The 15,512-nt window shown below is 68.0% G+C and overlaps 2 protein-coding genes across 2 annotated transcripts; one reads left to right on the top strand and one right to left on the bottom strand.

Moving 5' to 3' along the window:
* The first annotated feature begins 955 nt into the window (after window positions 1–955).
* SV2A (synaptic vesicle glycoprotein 2A) lies at window positions 956–14,049 on the top strand. The gene is made up of 13 exons (XM_064499133.1): window positions 956–1,044; window positions 7,954–8,749; window positions 9,796–9,976; window positions 10,101–10,252; window positions 10,398–10,531; window positions 10,621–10,710; window positions 10,888–10,998; window positions 11,085–11,173; window positions 11,274–11,438; window positions 11,582–11,715; window positions 11,806–12,009; window positions 12,094–12,253; window positions 12,379–14,049. Exons 2-13 carry the CDS (start codon window positions 8,167–8,169, stop codon window positions 12,560–12,562), a joined length of 2,187 nt encoding a protein of 728 aa, XP_064355203.1. The 5' UTR covers window positions 956–1,044; window positions 7,954–8,166; the 3' UTR covers window positions 12,563–14,049.
* A 95-nt stretch (window positions 14,050–14,144) lies between these two features.
* BOLA1 (bolA family member 1) lies at window positions 14,145–15,512 on the bottom strand. The gene is made up of 2 exons (XM_026121604.2): window positions 15,421–15,512; window positions 14,145–14,756 (listed from the first exon to the last, which is right to left on the bottom strand). The coding sequence occupies exon 2, from the start codon at window positions 14,739–14,741 to the stop codon at window positions 14,325–14,327; it is 417 nt and encodes a 138-aa protein (XP_025977389.2). The 5' UTR covers window positions 14,742–14,756; window positions 15,421–15,512; the 3' UTR covers window positions 14,145–14,324.

Genomic DNA, 15,512 nt, shown 5'->3' with positions numbered 1-15,512 from the left:
TGTGGCTTTATGGAAGAACCAGGGTATATGAAGAGACTTTGGGGCAGCATAGTACCTTTGCTGAGCGTGTTTTTTTGTGTGTATTTCTCTTGGGAGGCCGGTGTCGCTCTTCAGAAGAGAAGCCAGCTTATTTTCAGGCTTAATTTTACTCTTTCCTGTTTTATTTCTGTTTTGTTCTAATTTCCTAGGGCCAGAATTGACCTTTAGCTCCAACGTCTCTTTTCCCCTGTGGGCTGGAGGGGGGAATAAGGTGTCCCATCTTCCCTTTCGTCATTGAAGGGTTGTCTGGTGAAGTGTCTGTGGGACCTGTAGAAATTCAGAGCCTGATCGTGGCGGGTTGGGGAAATAACACAACTGATCTAGCGGCTTTATGTCCGCTGTGCTTGTGTTGTCTTGAGCGTGAGTAGCCTTGGAAGGATCTGTGAGCCAGAACCGAGAAAAGCTCTGTGCTTACTTCAGCTGCTCTGTAATTAGACTTAATCAGAGGTTGTAATAAAAGCAACATTTAGCCTGTCCTTGGCTCTAGCCGTTACTGTAGATTATTATCACTGTGATAGAGGAGATCTGGGGCTTGCTGTGTTGCGAACAGCTTCCGACCTGCTCCTTAGGTCAAGGAGCCGGGCTCCACGGACGGGGCTGATCCTGGCCACGCTGAGCACCCATCGCTCCCATCGAAGCAGGGTACTGCTGCTCTCGGTTAACCCTTGATGCTTGGCTGTGGTGAAGGTTCCCAAATTTATGTGGGGGACAGTGAAGTCCAGAGAAGGAGACGTAGCTCACCCAGGATCTCCCAGCAGACCCAGGGGCACCCTGGATGCTCGCAGACCTCGGTGATTTCATTTAACTGCCCCCAGGGCCCGGCTGGCTCTGGTCCGGGCTGCTCCAGAGCCTGGCACAGTTGCATCAGCTCAGCCTCCCTCCGAGGAACGTGCTTCGCGATCGCTGCTGGATCGTGTCCAGCCTGGAGCGGTTCCACCGCTTGCTGTCCCGATGCTGAGACTGCAGCACGCGCACAACACGAGCTTCATCTAGCTGTGGGCAGCGGTGAGCGGGGGAAGCAGGACTCCTGGGCCCCTCTCTTCTGCCCGTGGTTGATTTACAATGCGATGGGGTGAAGTCATTGCACTGCTTGGCTCCAGCTCCTCCACCTGTGCCAGGAGGAAAATGAGAAGTGGCTTCACAGCTGCTGCTTTAAGGAGGGGAGCTGGAAAGGGAGGAGAAGGCTGGGCTCAGGTGTAAATTAGCACTAAATCGTAGCTGGTTAAGAAGCCAGGAGCTGCGAGGGGCTGTGCCGGTTGCTCCCGAGCAGGCGGCGGCAGCTGGGCTGTAGGTGTTTTTCCTGGGCGATGCCTGGTGAGTGTGTTTTCAAACGTACCTGCTGTTCGTGCTGGTGTGCGCACGCACGGGGCGGTAGCTCGCCTCTCGGCTGTGGCTGAAGGAGCGTCGGGGTCTGTCTGGCTGCGGTTAAGAGCAGTGATGCTCTGCCTTTTGTTAGGTGCCGACGAGGTAGCTGCGAGCGCTTGCAGTGACTGCGGCGTGCTGTTGCGGCGAGGGGTGATGGGCAGGGAAGGACTCCTCAGTGCAGCAGGGAAAAGCACTGCTGTCGCTGGAGGCTTAAAGCTGAACAAATCCGAGGCAGCGGCAGTGCTGGGGGATGAATTTGTGACGGGTGGGGAGCCGGCTGGTGAGGGCTGAGCGGGGCACTGTTTTGGGAACACCGAGCTGATGCTTTAAGTGTACGCGAGGTGTCGGAGAGGGGATGACGGGGAAGATCTGGGTGCTAAGGTTTGGGCGACAAACAGCCCCTGCAAAAATCCACAGTGCAACGTGGATGAAAGCGTTCCTGAAGTGGAAATAATTATGCCAGGGAGGTAAATCTATCAGTCAGGCCTGAACGCGTGCTGAAAACGAGGTGTCTGGGTCTCCGCGGGCTGGTCACGACGCGGCTGCGGCCGGGTGACCTTGTTCGCTCGTGCGCCCCAGCTCCTGCCTGCGCAGCCCTTCTCGGCGGAGGCGGCAGGAGGGAGCGTGTCCCCGCCACGTCACGGCTTGGCGGGTTAAAGCTGCCGAGGAAGGTGTTTGCAGGGAGCCCGAGATGCCGAAATCCCTCCTGCCGCCCCGGCGTAGGGGCAGGGAGGACTCGGGGGCAGGCGGTGCTGTGCCGGGCCACCCCGGAGCTCGCCGGGAGCTTGCGGTGAGAGGTAGACGCTCCGGTGGGACGCGCTGCCCCCTCCTTCCTCGCAGGGTCTGAATCTGCTCCGCGGCATCTTCATCCGCTTCCCCGATCCCGCCTTCTTCCGGCTGCTCCCTGCGCGCTTTCCTCCAGCGGCCAAACGCCGCCGTCTCCGGAGGAGCCTCGGCCCCGGGACAGTTGTAGCCTGTGATTTTGTGCCGTTCGCTGTCCGGCTTTGGATTTAATTTCACGGCAGCCTCAGCCGGCCGCTCGCGTTAGGACTTTGCAAAGCCGCCGCGAGATGGGCGCGTGCGGCGAGGCGACGACCGCTGTTTTCACAGCGGCTCCCGGCAAAACTAGATCCTCCTGCTCTCTCGGGGGGTGTCAGGGTGGGGGATGCCACGGTCCGGGCTGCCTGGGAAGGGATCGACAAGGGCCGTAACCCCTCCGGCTGGGCTGGGACCGGCGGGGACGCGGGTCGGGCTCTGGCGGCGTTCAGGTCGTGCGGCTGCCTGGGGAGGGATGCTCGCGGCGAGGGGGTTATTCGCAGCTCGTGACGACCGTGGTGCCGAGATCGTGCAAGGGCTCGAGCGTCCGAGGGAAGCCGCTGAGCCCTGGCTGACGTCTCTTGCGCTCCGGGAAGCCGGAGCGCCTGGGGCGGCAGCTCTGTCGCAGCCGCGCACGGAGCCTCCTTTGCTTTTCCGCCCTCGCGCCTGTTTTCCAGCCCGTGGCAAACGCGCCGTGACGCGAGGCGGTGGGGCAGGGCCCGTCCCCTGTGCCTGCCACCTCGCCTTCCGCTCCGGCGGTGCACGCTGCGCCCGAGGGCCCAGCGCCAGCTCCCGCCTGCGGACACCGAGGGGGACACGGGGGCTGGCCGGTGACGCCGCGGCGCGTGAGTCACCGGCCCCGGGAGGCAGCGCTCACCAGTCCGGCCCAGGCCAATGAGGCTCCGAATCGCGGCTCGCCCGGCGCGTGATGAGCACGTCTCTTCCCGAAAGCCCTCCGGGGCCGCGCGCCCAAGCGGGCGCCCACGCAGCAGGGAATGGGGTCGTCTCCCCCCCTCCCTGCTCCAGTCTCCAGCAGCCTGGTCGCAGCCTTTCTCCGCTCCATCCCCATTTTGGGGCTTGTTTCCAGCAGGGCTCAGTGGTTTGGCGGCTTCCAGTCTCCGAAATCCTTCCCCGTGCTGGAGTCCCACTGCGCTGCCCTCGACGCGCCCGGCCGCCCGTTCCCACCCCCCTGGGCTCGTTCCAGCCTTGAGCCTCGCGGGCGGCTTTGCTCGCCCTGGTCTCGCTAAGGGAGCGCGGGGCCGAAGTCTGGGCGGCTGAGGCCGGCTCAGCTCATCGCATGGGGGGGCCTCTCGCTGCTGCGTCCCCTGGGGCAGCTTCGGGCTCCTGCTCCTCCGGGAAACCTCCCTTTCCAGCCCTTCTGGCCTTTCTTCCTCGTGGGAAAGGGAGCTCCAGCTTGGCTGGAAGGTGGCAGGGGTGTTTCCAAAGCGGGACCTATTGCTCGGGGTCTTTTCCAGGCGGGTCTGAGCACCTCCCGGGATGCAGCTTTCCCCCCGTTCTGGCCCTGATTCCCACGGGATCCAGCGCAGCTGCCTCCGCGGTGCCGTGGGCACGAGCCGCATGGCTTGGCGAGGCTTGGCCCAGGCAGCCTGCACCCCGCTTTGCCTCCCCGCGACGGCCGCCTGCCCCCTTCGCACCCCCAAACGGTGCCGGGGGCCTTTGGCTCGTCCTGCGTGCCGAGGAGCCAAAATCCACCCCCGAAAGGCCACGCTGGCCTCCGCCGAGCTGCACTCGCACGGGGGAGCAGGAGGGGGGGGCCGGGGGGGCCGGGGGCCGCGCAGCCCTCACCCCGGCTCGTCTCCGGCTCCCGCGGAGCAGGTGGAAGCGAGCGCTGACGCGGGAAGCCCGTCCAGAGCTTCCCCGCAGGCACCGGGGGGGCGGCGGGGGGGAGCCATCGCCCTCCCTTCGGCTTGGCGAGGAAGCGGAGGAGCGGCGCGAGCCCCCCGGCTTTGCGGCGGCCCCCCCGCCCCCCCCTCGCTGGCTTAGCACAGCCCTCCCCGCCGCCTCCCTTCGCCGGGCTGCTGCAATGGACTCTCCCAGCGCGCGGCGGAGGCTGCGGCGCTAGCGCCGGCTCTGGTACCCGCCAGCTCCTTCCTCCCCGCATCCCTGCCGGAGCATCCTCGTGCCCGCCAGGGCCGCAGCCGCCGAGGGCCGAGGCAGGTAAGGCAGAGCGGCGGGGGCTTCTGTGCGGCGGATCGCCCCTCTCCTCTCCCCGCTGCTTTAATTAGCATCCTCCGAGCTGACGGATGAGGGGTTCGGCTTTTCCTTGCCACTCGGTGTGGCCATTTTGTCCTGAAAAACCTTGCCTTCAGCCTCGCGCCGTCTTCCCCCCGCCCCCCCCCGCTCCCCCTGCGCGGTTAAGAGCCCCTCGGCATCGCTCCCGCGCTGTCCGACCCGGCCGCCTCGCGAGCGGGGATCGCCGGAGCCGTGGCTGGGGGGGGGTCGTCCGAGGACCGGCTATTTATCCGGGGGGCTTTTGGGGAGCGACGCGGCTCGCCGGGAAGGCGGGGGGGCAGATGACCTTGGGGACAGGGGGCTTTAAGGCTCCGCTCCCCGGTCGCTCTCGTGGGGGCTGCGAGCCAGCCGTGCCGGGGGCTGCCGAGGTGCGAGGCAGGCGGCAGGGCTCCAGCATCGCCGGCTCCCGGCGGGGGCTCAGCGGGGGGAAACGGAGCCCAGTAACCTTGGCCGGCGGTGGTTGCTCAGCCTAAAGCTGGGTCTAGCAAGGCCGGCAACGTGTGCGTGCAGCAATGGGGTGCTGGCCGCGGGCTATCTATTTTGGGGTGTTTTTTTTTGGCTGCCTTGCAAGATCAAAGCCTGGATGTTAAAATTGCCGCTCGGCTGCGCCGAGGCTGCCCGGCTGCAGCGACACGGCCTCGCCAAGCCGTGACCTTGCTCCGCGCGCCCGCGGCCCCTCTCCCCCGCCGGCTCTCGGGGTCCCTCCGTCCTCCGCGCTTCGCCCGCCGCGCGGATACGTCACGGGCGCCCGGATCGCTCTCCGGCGCGGCTGCGGCGGGAGGCACCGCAGCGAGCCGGGGGCCCGGCTGGCGCAAAATGACCTTGTGGGTGGGAGCAGGCCACGGCTCGGCTCCTTGCCGGAGCCTCGGATGCCGCCGGGGTTTAAGCCGAGGAGGGAAGCGCCGGGGAGGAGAGGGCAGCGGGCGCATTAGCTCATTGGCGCGGCTCGGAAGCGGCCGCCTGGGTTCATTCAGAAATCAGCTGGGTTGGACCCGCCGTGGGGGGAACCTCCGCAGCGAGGGAGACGGACGGACAGACGCATGGAGAGGGACGCACTGGGGGGGCTGCGGGGTCCCCGGCGCTGTGTGCGGAGCCGGCGCCTGCTCCCCGCTCCGCATGCCCCACGGCGCCCGTCCGCCCCGGGGGAGCGCTGCCGGCGCGGCCCCAGCTGCATCGGAAGGGCTAATTTTAACTTGCTGCTGTGCCCTGTCCTTGCTTTTGGGGGGGGGGGGGGGACAGTGACGGCTGCGTCCCTTTCCCAGCCATTGATGTGCTGCCAGTGATAAAAAATAGCCTTTTTTTTGGGGGGGGGGGGGTTGCACTGATCCCTCACAAGGGGGTTCAGGATCTGGTATTTGGCGTCTGCTGGTCCATCCGTGTCACGAGCTGGGGCGGCTCTGCTGGCTTTGGCACGCGGGTCCCCCCCCCGGAGGCCCGGACGTGGGTCGGGGGCAGCGGGACGGCAGGACGCCGGGTCCTTCCCCGGGATCGCGGCCTGGCCGACGGGGGCCGGGGCCTCTGGGGCTCCTCTAGGGTCGCGTTTCCCCTCCTGGAAGGGCAGGACTGGGGTGCTCGGGGCAGCTGCGGTCACTCGTCCCCCCCTCCGTGCTGGGCTTCACGTGGCTCCTGCAGGCAACGGGCTGCTGGCAGCAGCTCCAGGGGCAAAGCCCGCCCGGATGCGGGTCCCCAGCACCCACCCGGGTGGCAGGAGAAGCCACGGGTGCCGCGGGCTCTGCCACCGCCTGCAGCGGGACCTTAGGGAGAGGTTGGCGAGGCCGCGGGCGCGCAGCCGTGGAGGGGGCTCAGGGCATAGCGGGGGTCACCGGCCGCCAGCAACCCTGTGAGCCGCTGCGTCCCCAGCCAGCACCCAGCTCCGTCCGCGGTGGCACGCGTGCCGCTGGCGAGAGCGCTGTCCCCACGCCGGGCTGGAGGCCCCACGGTGCCGCTCCAGCCTGCGGCTCCCGAGGAAACGGGGGATTTCGGCTCCAGGCAGAGGCCTGCTCTTGGCCTAGTTTTCGGCGATGACTTGCAGTCGGGGGGAAACGACGGGGCGAAGCGCTGCCTCATGGCCCGGCAGCCCCGTCCCCCGGGGCCAGCGGTCCCGGGATGTCGGCTCACGCGTCCCCTGTCCCTTGCAGGATTGACCCAGGCGGACCCGCTCGGATGGGGGCCGAAGCCCAGCGCGGGGGTTAGGTGCCAGGAGGAGCCCCCGGTGCTGGGTGCGCGGGGCCCCCTTCCAGGGGTGTCCCCAGGCCCCCGCTGTCAGCAGGGAGCCGCCGCGCCGGGGTTGGGTGCACTGGGGTCAGCCAAGCTGCACTGGCAGCGTCCCCAGGGTCCCCGTGTCCCCGTCCCTGGGTCCCCTCCAGCACCACGGCTGCCCCCTGCCCAGGAGTGCCCCGAGCTTGGGGATGGGGGGGAGAACCAGCTGCCTGGCCACGCCCCCTGAATCTCATTGGCTGAACAGCTGGGCCTCGCCCCCACAGCCCCATTGATGCAGGTGCCTTGGCCACGCCCCCTGAAGCTCATTGGTTGATGGCCCAGCCCCACCTGCCTGGCCCCATTGAGAGGCTGGAGTGGGCTTTTTTCTCAATGGGCTGAGTGAGTTGGGGGGGCCCTGTCAATGGGGCAGGGGGTCCCCATGGCGTGGGGGGCCCGGGCCTGCCGGTGGGTGGATAGAAGGGCTGGTGGGATCTGTCCCACTCTGTACTGGGACCAGTTGCTCTGGCAGGTGCTAGGTGCTGTTGGGAGCCCTGCTGTGGGTCTGGATGGGGGGCACTGCCAGGCGGAGGTCAGGGCTCCGATCCCCGTCCCCGAGGGACACCGGGGTGACGGAGCGGGCCAAGGTCCCTTGGTGGACAGAGCGGGCTGGCAGGGCTGCGCGGCAGGGCCGACGTGGCGGCCCCAACCCAGTCGTCTTTCAGCTCGTCTCGCCCATCTGTTCGTCTGGGCTGATCTGTTCTTCCTCTCATCCGTATCGAACCCTGCCGCTCCTGCGCTTCTCGCACAGAGCTTTTTTTTCTCTCCCAGCCCTGAAGTGCTGATGAAACGACGCTCGTGTGGGCTCACAGCCTGCGTGTCGCTCCCTCCCCCCGGAAACCCTGGCCTAACCGAATTTGGCACAGGGGCTGATGCCTCAAAGATACGAAGTGCCAATGTTTTCTGGCTCAAATAGGCAGCTGGGGAAAAGCGACAGAGGCAGACAAACAAGCGCCATAGCTTGTGCTCAGCCACAGTATTAGACAGCGGCGAATCAGGTCGATGGACTCGGGTCAGTGCACTTTGGGTGCCTAAATCTTACTGAAATATAGGTGCCAAAGTCCCTCTAAAGTGTCCGGTCCTCTGAATGAGCGGAGAGGGAACATGTACATCTCTGCAGTGGAGCTCGGGCCGGGGGGGGGGGGGCCCTGCAAAGCCGGGGGGGGATGTGGGGCTGTTTCCCCACCCCCTGAACCGCAGCCGCTTGTGTCTGGGCTCCTGCAGGTCTGGGCCGGCGCCCGGGGGCCCGCGGCCGCCTTCGCCCGCGCCAAGCGAATGGGTAGCGCTGCAGCCCGGCCTCTCGCACCCCGCCGGAGACCCGCGGCCGCCCCCGGCCCCCGGGCTTGAGGCCGTCAGGGCAGCACCCCCCCACCCAGGCGCGCGCCCCCCCCCCCCGCAACACCCCCCCGGGCCGAGCCGAGCCGAACGACGGGCACCATGGACGAGAGCTTCCGGGACCGGACGGCCTTCATCCGGGGCGCGAAGGACATCGCCAAGGAGGTGAAGAAGCACGCGGCCAAGAAGGTGAGCAAGGGCATGGACCGCGTGCAGGACGAGTACACCAAGCGCTCCTACTCGCGCTTCGAGGAGGAGGAGGACGACGAAGACTACGCGCCGCAGGACGGCTACTACCGGGGCGGCGAGGCGGCCAACGAGGAGGAAGGCGCCTCCAGCGATGCCACCGAGGGCCACGACGAGGAGGACGAGATCTACGAAGGCGAGTACCAGGGCATCCCCCGCAACGAGTCGCTCAAGGGCGGCGAGCGCCTGGGCGGCGAGGCGGCGGCCGGCGGCGCCTTCGACGACGCCGAGGGCCAGCGGCGGAAGGACAAGGAGGAGCTGGCGCAGCAGTACGAGCTCATCCTGCAGGAGTGCGGCCACGGCCGCTTCCAGTGGACCCTCTACTTCGTCCTGGGACTGGCCCTCATGGCCGACGGCGTCGAGGTCTTCGTGGTGGGCTTCGTGCTGCCCAGCGCCGAGAAGGACATGTGCCTCTCTGACTCCAACAAGGGCATGCTGGGTGAGCCGGGGCGCGGGGACGCGGGGGACAGGGGGACGCAGGGGACAGGGGGACAGGGGGACACGGAGGGACCTGGGGGGACACGGAGATACGGGGGTGTGGAGGGACGTGGGGGATGCGAGGGGACGGGGGACGCAGGGAGATGCAGAGGGACAGCAGGAGATGTGGGGCTATGGGAGGGATGGGGGACACCGGGGTACGTGGGGGGACCTAGAGATAAGGGGGGACAAGAGGGGACAGAGGGAGATGTAAGGGGATGTCAGGGGATATGGGGGGAGGGACATAGGGGGACACAGGGGGTATGGAGGGGACAGAGGGAGATGTGGGGGGGCAGAGGATATGGAGGGACATGGGGGACACGGGGGACATGGAGGCAGAGGAGGGGACAGAGGGAGACATGGGGGGACAGGAGGGGATATAGAAGGACTTGGGGGGACACAGGTGGTTTGAAGGGACATAAGGGACAGGGATCTGTAGGGGACATGAGGGGGCATGGAGGGACCTGGGGGCACAGGGAGATGTGGGGTGGCAGGCAGAGAAATGGGGTTGTGGGGGGGCCCGGGGGGAGGTGTGGGGGTGTGAGTGGGTGGCAGCACTGGCTAGCGGGGAAAGCAGGGCCCAGCCATCCCCGGACACCTGGGTCCCCGCACCAGCCCTGGCGGAGGGGATGGCAAATGGAGGCCCAGACACTCCGGCTCCCACTAATCACAGGGCTGGGGAGGACCCAGGCGTCCTGGGCATCGTGCTTCCTCCCAGCTCCTCCTCCTCCTGCTGTTCCCAGAGGAGCAATTGGGGGGGGGGCAGGACTCCTGGGCCCCCTTCCTAGATGCCTGCCTGTCGCCCTTGCTGGCTCACCAGCCCCCCCCTTCACCACCGGGTGCGGTGCAACCCCCAACCCCCCCACTGAGACCCGAGAAACTCAGCGCAGGAGTGGGGGGGGCTCGCAGGCTCAGTGCCGTGCCGACGGCGTGGTGGAGGCCGATCGTGGTGTGAATCTGGCCCCCCCGGTCGGAGGGGGCCCTGCTGACGGCACTGTCCCCCCCCAGGGCTCATCGTGTACCTGGGCATGATGGTGGGCGCCTTCCTGTGGGGCGGGCTGGCCGACCGGCTGGGACGACGGCAGTGCCTCCTCATCTCCCTCTCCGTCAACAGCGTCTTCGCCTTCTTCTCCTCCTTCGTCCAGGGCTACGGCACCTTCCTCTTCTGCAGGCTGCTCTCGGGCGTGGGGTAAGGGGGGGGCAGCACCCTGCAGGGGGGCCCAGGCGTCCGGGGCCCCCCCACCCTCGAGGTCACCCCGTCTCGACGCCGTGCGGGGCCGGGGCGGCGGCGCTGACGCCCGCTCTGTCCCCAGCATCGGCGGCTCCATCCCCATCGTCTTCTCCTACTTCTCCGAGTTCCTGGCGCAGGAGAAGCGCGGCGAGCACCTGAGCTGGCTCTGCATGTTCTGGATGATCGGCGGCATCTACGCCTCCGCCATGGCCTGGGCCATCATCCCCCACTACGGTACGGGACGGCCCCGACGGTTCCCGGGGCAGGAGCGCGGCGGTGGCACGAGTTTGCCGGGTCTCGGCGCGGCGGTGGCACGAGTTTGCCGGGTCTCGGCGCGGCGCGGCGCCCGCTGACGTCCCCATCCCGGCCCCCGCCGCAGGCTGGAGCTTCCAGATGGGCTCCGCGTACCAGTTCCACAGCTGGCGGGTGTTCGTGCTGGTCTGCGCCTTCCCCTCGGTCTTCGCCATCGGGGCGCTCACCACCATGCCCGAGAGCCCCCGCTTCTTCCTGGAGGTAAGGGCCCCCCCCACCCCCCCCCAGCCGCCGCGCGGGGCAGGGCCGCGTCCTGCCGCGGGTGCTGAGCGCCGGGCTCTGCCTTGCAGAACGGCAAGCACGACGAGGCCTGGATGGTGCTCAAGCAGGTCCACGACACCAACATGAGGGCCAAGGGCCACCCCGAGAGGGTCTTCTCGGTAAGACCCCCCCCCCGCCCAGCCCGGGCTGAGCTGGTGGCTGCCGGGGGGGACCAGGCGTCCAGGGCGGGGGGGGTGGGATGCTCAGCCCTGCTTCCCGGGTGGGGAAACTGAGGCAGGCGGCGGGGAAGGGCCCCCCCGGCGCTGCCCGACGGGTCCCCGCGCCCCCCCCCCCAGGTGACCCACATCAAGACCATCAAGCGGGAGGACGAGCTCATCGAGATCCAGGCGGACACGGGCACGTGGTACCGCCGCTGGCTGGTGCGGTTCCGCAGCCTGTCGCAGCAGGTGAGCGCGGCGGCCCCCGGCCCCCCCCCCCGCCACCCCCCCGCCCCGCGCCGCCCCGGCTCCCACCGCCTCTCGCCCTGCCCTAGGTCTGGAGCAACTTCCAGCAGTGCTTCGCGCCCGAGTACCGCCGCGTGACGCTCATGATGATGGCCGTGTGGTTCACCATGTCCTTCAGGTGGGACGGTGGGCTCCGCCGCGCCCGGACGCCTGGGCCCCCGCGGGGGGACGTGGGCGCCGCGCCGGCGGGGCTTGAGCCCGCTCTCACCGCTCCCCAGTTACTACGGGCTGACGGTTTGGTTCCCGGACATGATCAAGCACCTGCAGAGCATCGAGTACGCCTCGCGCACCAAGTTCTTCAGGCACGAGACGGTGAAGCACTTCACCTTCAACTTCACCCTGGAGAACCAGATCCACCAGAACGGCGAGTACTTCAACGACAAGTGCGTCTCCGCGCGCGCCGGCCCCGCGGGGGCAATGGGGGGGGGTGTGTGTGTGGGATCGGCTCCACCGGGCTGAGACCCGGCAAACTCATTGCACGGGTGGGCGGTGACTCAGTGCCGGGCTCTTCTCCCGCCTCCGGCAGGTTCATCGGCCTCAAGATGAAGTCGGTGATCTTCGAGGACTCGCTCTTCGAGGAGTGCTACTTCGAGGACATCACCTCCAGCAACACCTTCTTCAAGAACTGCACCTTCATCTCCACCGTCTTCTACAACACAGGTAGCGGCGGGGCGGGACGGCGCGGTGCCCCCCCCGGCTCCGCCGCCGGCTCACGGCCCCCCTCTGCCCCCCGTCTCCCCGCGCCGGCAGATCTCTTCGAGTACAAGTTCATCGAGAGCCGCGTGCTCAACAGCACCTTCCTGCACAACAAGGAGGGCTGCCAGCTCGACTTCAGCGACGACAACAACGCCTACATGATCTACTTCGTGAGCTTCCTGGGCACCCTGGCCGTGCTGCCGGGCAACATCGTCTCGGCCCTCCTCATGGACAAGATCGGCCGCCTGCGCATGCTGGGTGGGCGCCGGGGGCCGCTGCCTCGGTTTCCCCTTCCGCGGCGGGGCTCGAACCGGCGGCCGCCCTGACCCCGCGTCTCCGCAGCCGGCTCCAGCGTCATGTCCTGCGTGAGCTGCTTCTTCCTCTCCTTCGGCAACAGCGAGTCGGCCATGATCGCCCTGCTCTGCCTCTTCGGCGGCGTCAGCATCGCCTCCTGGAACGCCCTCGACGTGCTCACCGTGGAGCTCTACCCCTCCGACAAGCGGTACGCCGCCCGGACGCCTGGGCCCCTGGGACGGCACGCTCCCAAGGGGCTCCACCCCCCCCCCAAAGGGACCCAGGCGTCCGGGCGCGGGGCGCGCGAGCGGGCTTTTCTCCCCTCTGCCGCAGGACGACGGCGTTCGGCTTCCTCAACGCCCTCTGCAAGCTGGCGGCCGTGCTGGGCATCAGCATCTTCACCTCCTTCGTGGGCGTCACCAAGGCGGTGCCCATCCTCCTGGCCTCGGGCGCCCTGGCCCTCGGCAGCTCCCTCGCCCTCAAGCTGCCCGAGACGCGGGGCCAAGTGCTGCAGTGAGGGGCGGCGCGCGGGGCCCCCCCTCCCCTTCCCCCGGGGGGGGGAATTAGTCTCGTTTAGACACTGTGAACCGTCTTCTTGGAGCATTTGGGATATATATATATATATATATATATATTTTCTTTTTCTTTGGTTTGCACTTCTCCCTCCCCCCCCCCCCGGCCGCCTTCCCTTTGCCCCCCTCCCTCCCCGTTTCTTTTCTCGGTGTCATCGCGCGTGTGAGTATCTGCTCGCTCGGTGGGGGGGACGCGGCGAGGAGGAGGAGGAGGAGGAGGAGGAGGAAGGGTGCCGACGGGGCGAGGCGGGCGCAGGGCCGCGGCTCGGCTTCCCCGGCGTCCGGGGGTGCACGGCGCTTCGGGGCGCGCGGCAGCTCGGGATGCACGAGGCGTTGGGGTGCAGGGCGCCTTGGGGGGCACCTCGGGGGGCACAGCCCCTGGGGGTGGGCAACGCCGAGGTTTGCATGGCACCTCGGGGTGCATGACGCTTCGGGGCGCACGGCATTTCGGGGCGCACGGCATTTCGGGGTGCCAGCACCCCGGGGTGACGCCAGCGGCGGTTCCCCCAGCGCGTCCGCGGCGCGGCGGTGCAAAAACTCCCAGCGGTCCGGGCCGGGCAGGGCGGCCGCGGGCTGCATCTCCATAGCGCCCAATTCGTTAATCTAATTAGGGCCCTGCGGTTATTAAGCTGGGGGGGGGCAGGTGGCACGGCCGGAGCTCGCTCCCCTCCGGCTTCTCGCTCCCCGGGGCTGCACCCGGGATGGGGGGGGCAGCGCTTGCCCGGTGGGTGGGATTTGCACGGCCGGCCCGAGGGTGCAAACCCCCCCCCCGCCAAGGGTGCAAACCCCCTGCTGAGGGTGCAAATCCCCCCACCAAGGGTGCAAATCCCCCACAGAGGGTGCAAATCCCCCCCCCGGGGCGCGGGGGGCTGGTGCACGGAGCAGGCGTACAGCTCCCGCGCCCCGACCCACCCGTTATTTTTCTACTACTTTTTAAAGGTTTTTCTTTCCTAGGCTTTTCCAGTGGATGCAATAGCCGGAGCTGGCGCAGGCGGCGAGGGCGGGCGTGCGGCCGGGGGGGCCGTTTTCCCACAATTTCCCCCCTCCGCTCGCCCAGAGCACAAACGCCCCCCCCAAAAAAAACCAGCAGCGGTTTGCAAAGCACAAAGAGGCGCCCGAAGGCAGCACCGCGGCTCAGGCCGGGAAATTCGGGTCCGTGCACGAGCGCCGGGGAGCTGCCGGTGCCGCGGCCCCCCCAGCCGAGCGAGCAGCCGCCGGGCCGGCCGCGAGAGCGAGCGCGCGGCCTGCTTCATCTCGTGTCCCCTCCCGCGTCCTCCTCCTCCTCCTCCTCCTCCTCCTCCTCCCTCCTCCGTCCTTCGGTGTAGCTGGTCTTTTTAAGAGAACATGCGTAGTTCTGTCTGTATGCAGCGTCGTGCCGTGGTGTAGTTTTTAGATGTTTGTAAAGAATTAAAAAAGAAAAAAAACACCAAAAGAGAGCGAGAAAAACCCCTCCCGCCCAAGCGACCCCACCCTGTGTACGGAAAGGCGAAAAAAAAAAAGGAAAAAAAGCACGATGTGAGGCTGCTGTGGGCTCGGAGCGGTGCGTTTGGGCGAGGCGGGACGAGCGCTTTATTCGGGGCGAAACGGAGAGAAACGGCCGAAAACCGCGGGAAAAGCCCCGATTCTCCCCAATCCGCAGCGGTCTGGACGCCGGGGGCTGCGCCGGCCGGGATGCCGCGGCAGTCCTGTCCCGGGACGGGGGGGCGGTCAGGATGCGGCCGGGCCGCCGGGGCGCTCGTGCTTGGCCCCCCCCAGGCAGGCGGGGCGGGGGGGCACGTGGGGGTCGGCGCCCCACTGCTCGGGGGTGCGGGCGACGATGGCGAGGGCGTGCAGGGGCCCGGCGAGCTCGGCGCGCAGGACGCTGTGCACGAGGCGGTGCCGCTGCAGCGGCGGCAGCCCGGCGAAGCGCCCGCTCACCACCACCACGGCGAAGTGGCTCTCGGCGCCGGGGGGGCCGGCGTGCCGGGGGCTCTCGTCGAGCACCTGCAGGTGGGTGGGCTGCAGGGCCGCCCGCAGCTTGGCGCGGATGGCGCGGGCCACCGGGCCCTCGGCCATGGCGGAGCCCCGCCGCGCCGCCGTCGTCGTCACCGCCGCTGTCACCGTCGCCGCGCGGCTCCGCAGCATCCGGCACGACGGGCGCTGCGGCGGGAGCAAAGCGGGTGAGTCGGGGCTGCGCGCGGCGGGGAGCGTTTTCCCCCCCCCCCCATAAACAGGAGCACAGGGTGTTGCACTAGCAGGGTGCGATATTTGGGGCGTTCTGGGGTTTTTTGCAGAGCGAGGCTGCGGGAGGGAAGGGCTCATCCAGCCTCAGCGTGAGCCCACGCTTGCACGCGCATGTGCACAGGGGGGTTGTGGCTAAGCCCAGGTGTCATCCCCCCCCTTCTTGCACAGCTGTGTGCAATGGAGGGGGCACAGCAACCCGTGTGCAATGGGGGGGGGGGTGTGCACAAGCCTGCCTGCTGCCCTTGCACACCCATGTGCAATGGGGAAGGGTGCCGGCCTCCCACTGTGCAATGCAGCGGGGTGCCCCCCCCAAACCCGACCCCCCCCTTGCACACACGTGTGCATTGCAGCAGGGTACCCCAAATCTGATCCCCCTTGCACACACGTGTGCAATGCAGCGGGGTGACCCCCAAATCCGACCCCCCCCCGCACACGCGTGTGCAATGCAGCAGGGTGGCCCCCCCGAAAAACCTGACCCTTCCTTTGCACACATCTGTGCAATGCAGCGGGGTGACCCCCAAACCCGACCCCCCCCCCTCCCCCCCCGCACACGCGCGTGTCCGGGGCGCCCGGCCCTTACCCGAGCTCCGAGCGCCTCCGCACCGCCGCGCTGAGCACGCTGGGAGCTGGAGTCCCCCCCGCGGTCCGCCCCGTCACGTGGCCCGGGGGCGG

This window comes from Dromaius novaehollandiae, chromosome 29, assembly GCF_036370855.1.
Source record: "Dromaius novaehollandiae isolate bDroNov1 chromosome 29, bDroNov1.hap1, whole genome shotgun sequence".
NCBI lineage: Eukaryota > Metazoa > Chordata > Aves > Casuariiformes > Dromaiidae > Dromaius > Dromaius novaehollandiae.
This window is presented reverse-complemented; position numbering and strand designations above follow the sequence as displayed.

Bases quoted from the DNA above. Each gene is read 5' to 3' on its own strand.
- SV2A (XM_064499133.1), top strand. From the start codon at position 8,167: ATGGACGAGAGCTTCCGGGACCGGACGGCCTTCATCCGGGGCGCGAAG. The intron at 10,253-10,397 runs GTACGGGACGGC...CCCCCGCCGCAG, and splicing joins GGCCATCATCCCCCACTACG to GCTGGAGCTTCCAGATGGGC. The intron at 12,254-12,378 runs GTACGCCGCCCG...CCTCTGCCGCAG, and splicing joins CTCTACCCCTCCGACAAGCG to GACGACGGCGTTCGGCTTCC.
- BOLA1 (XM_026121604.2), bottom strand. From the start codon at position 14,741: ATGCTGCGGAGCCGCGCGGCGACGGTGACAGCGGCGGTGACGACGACG.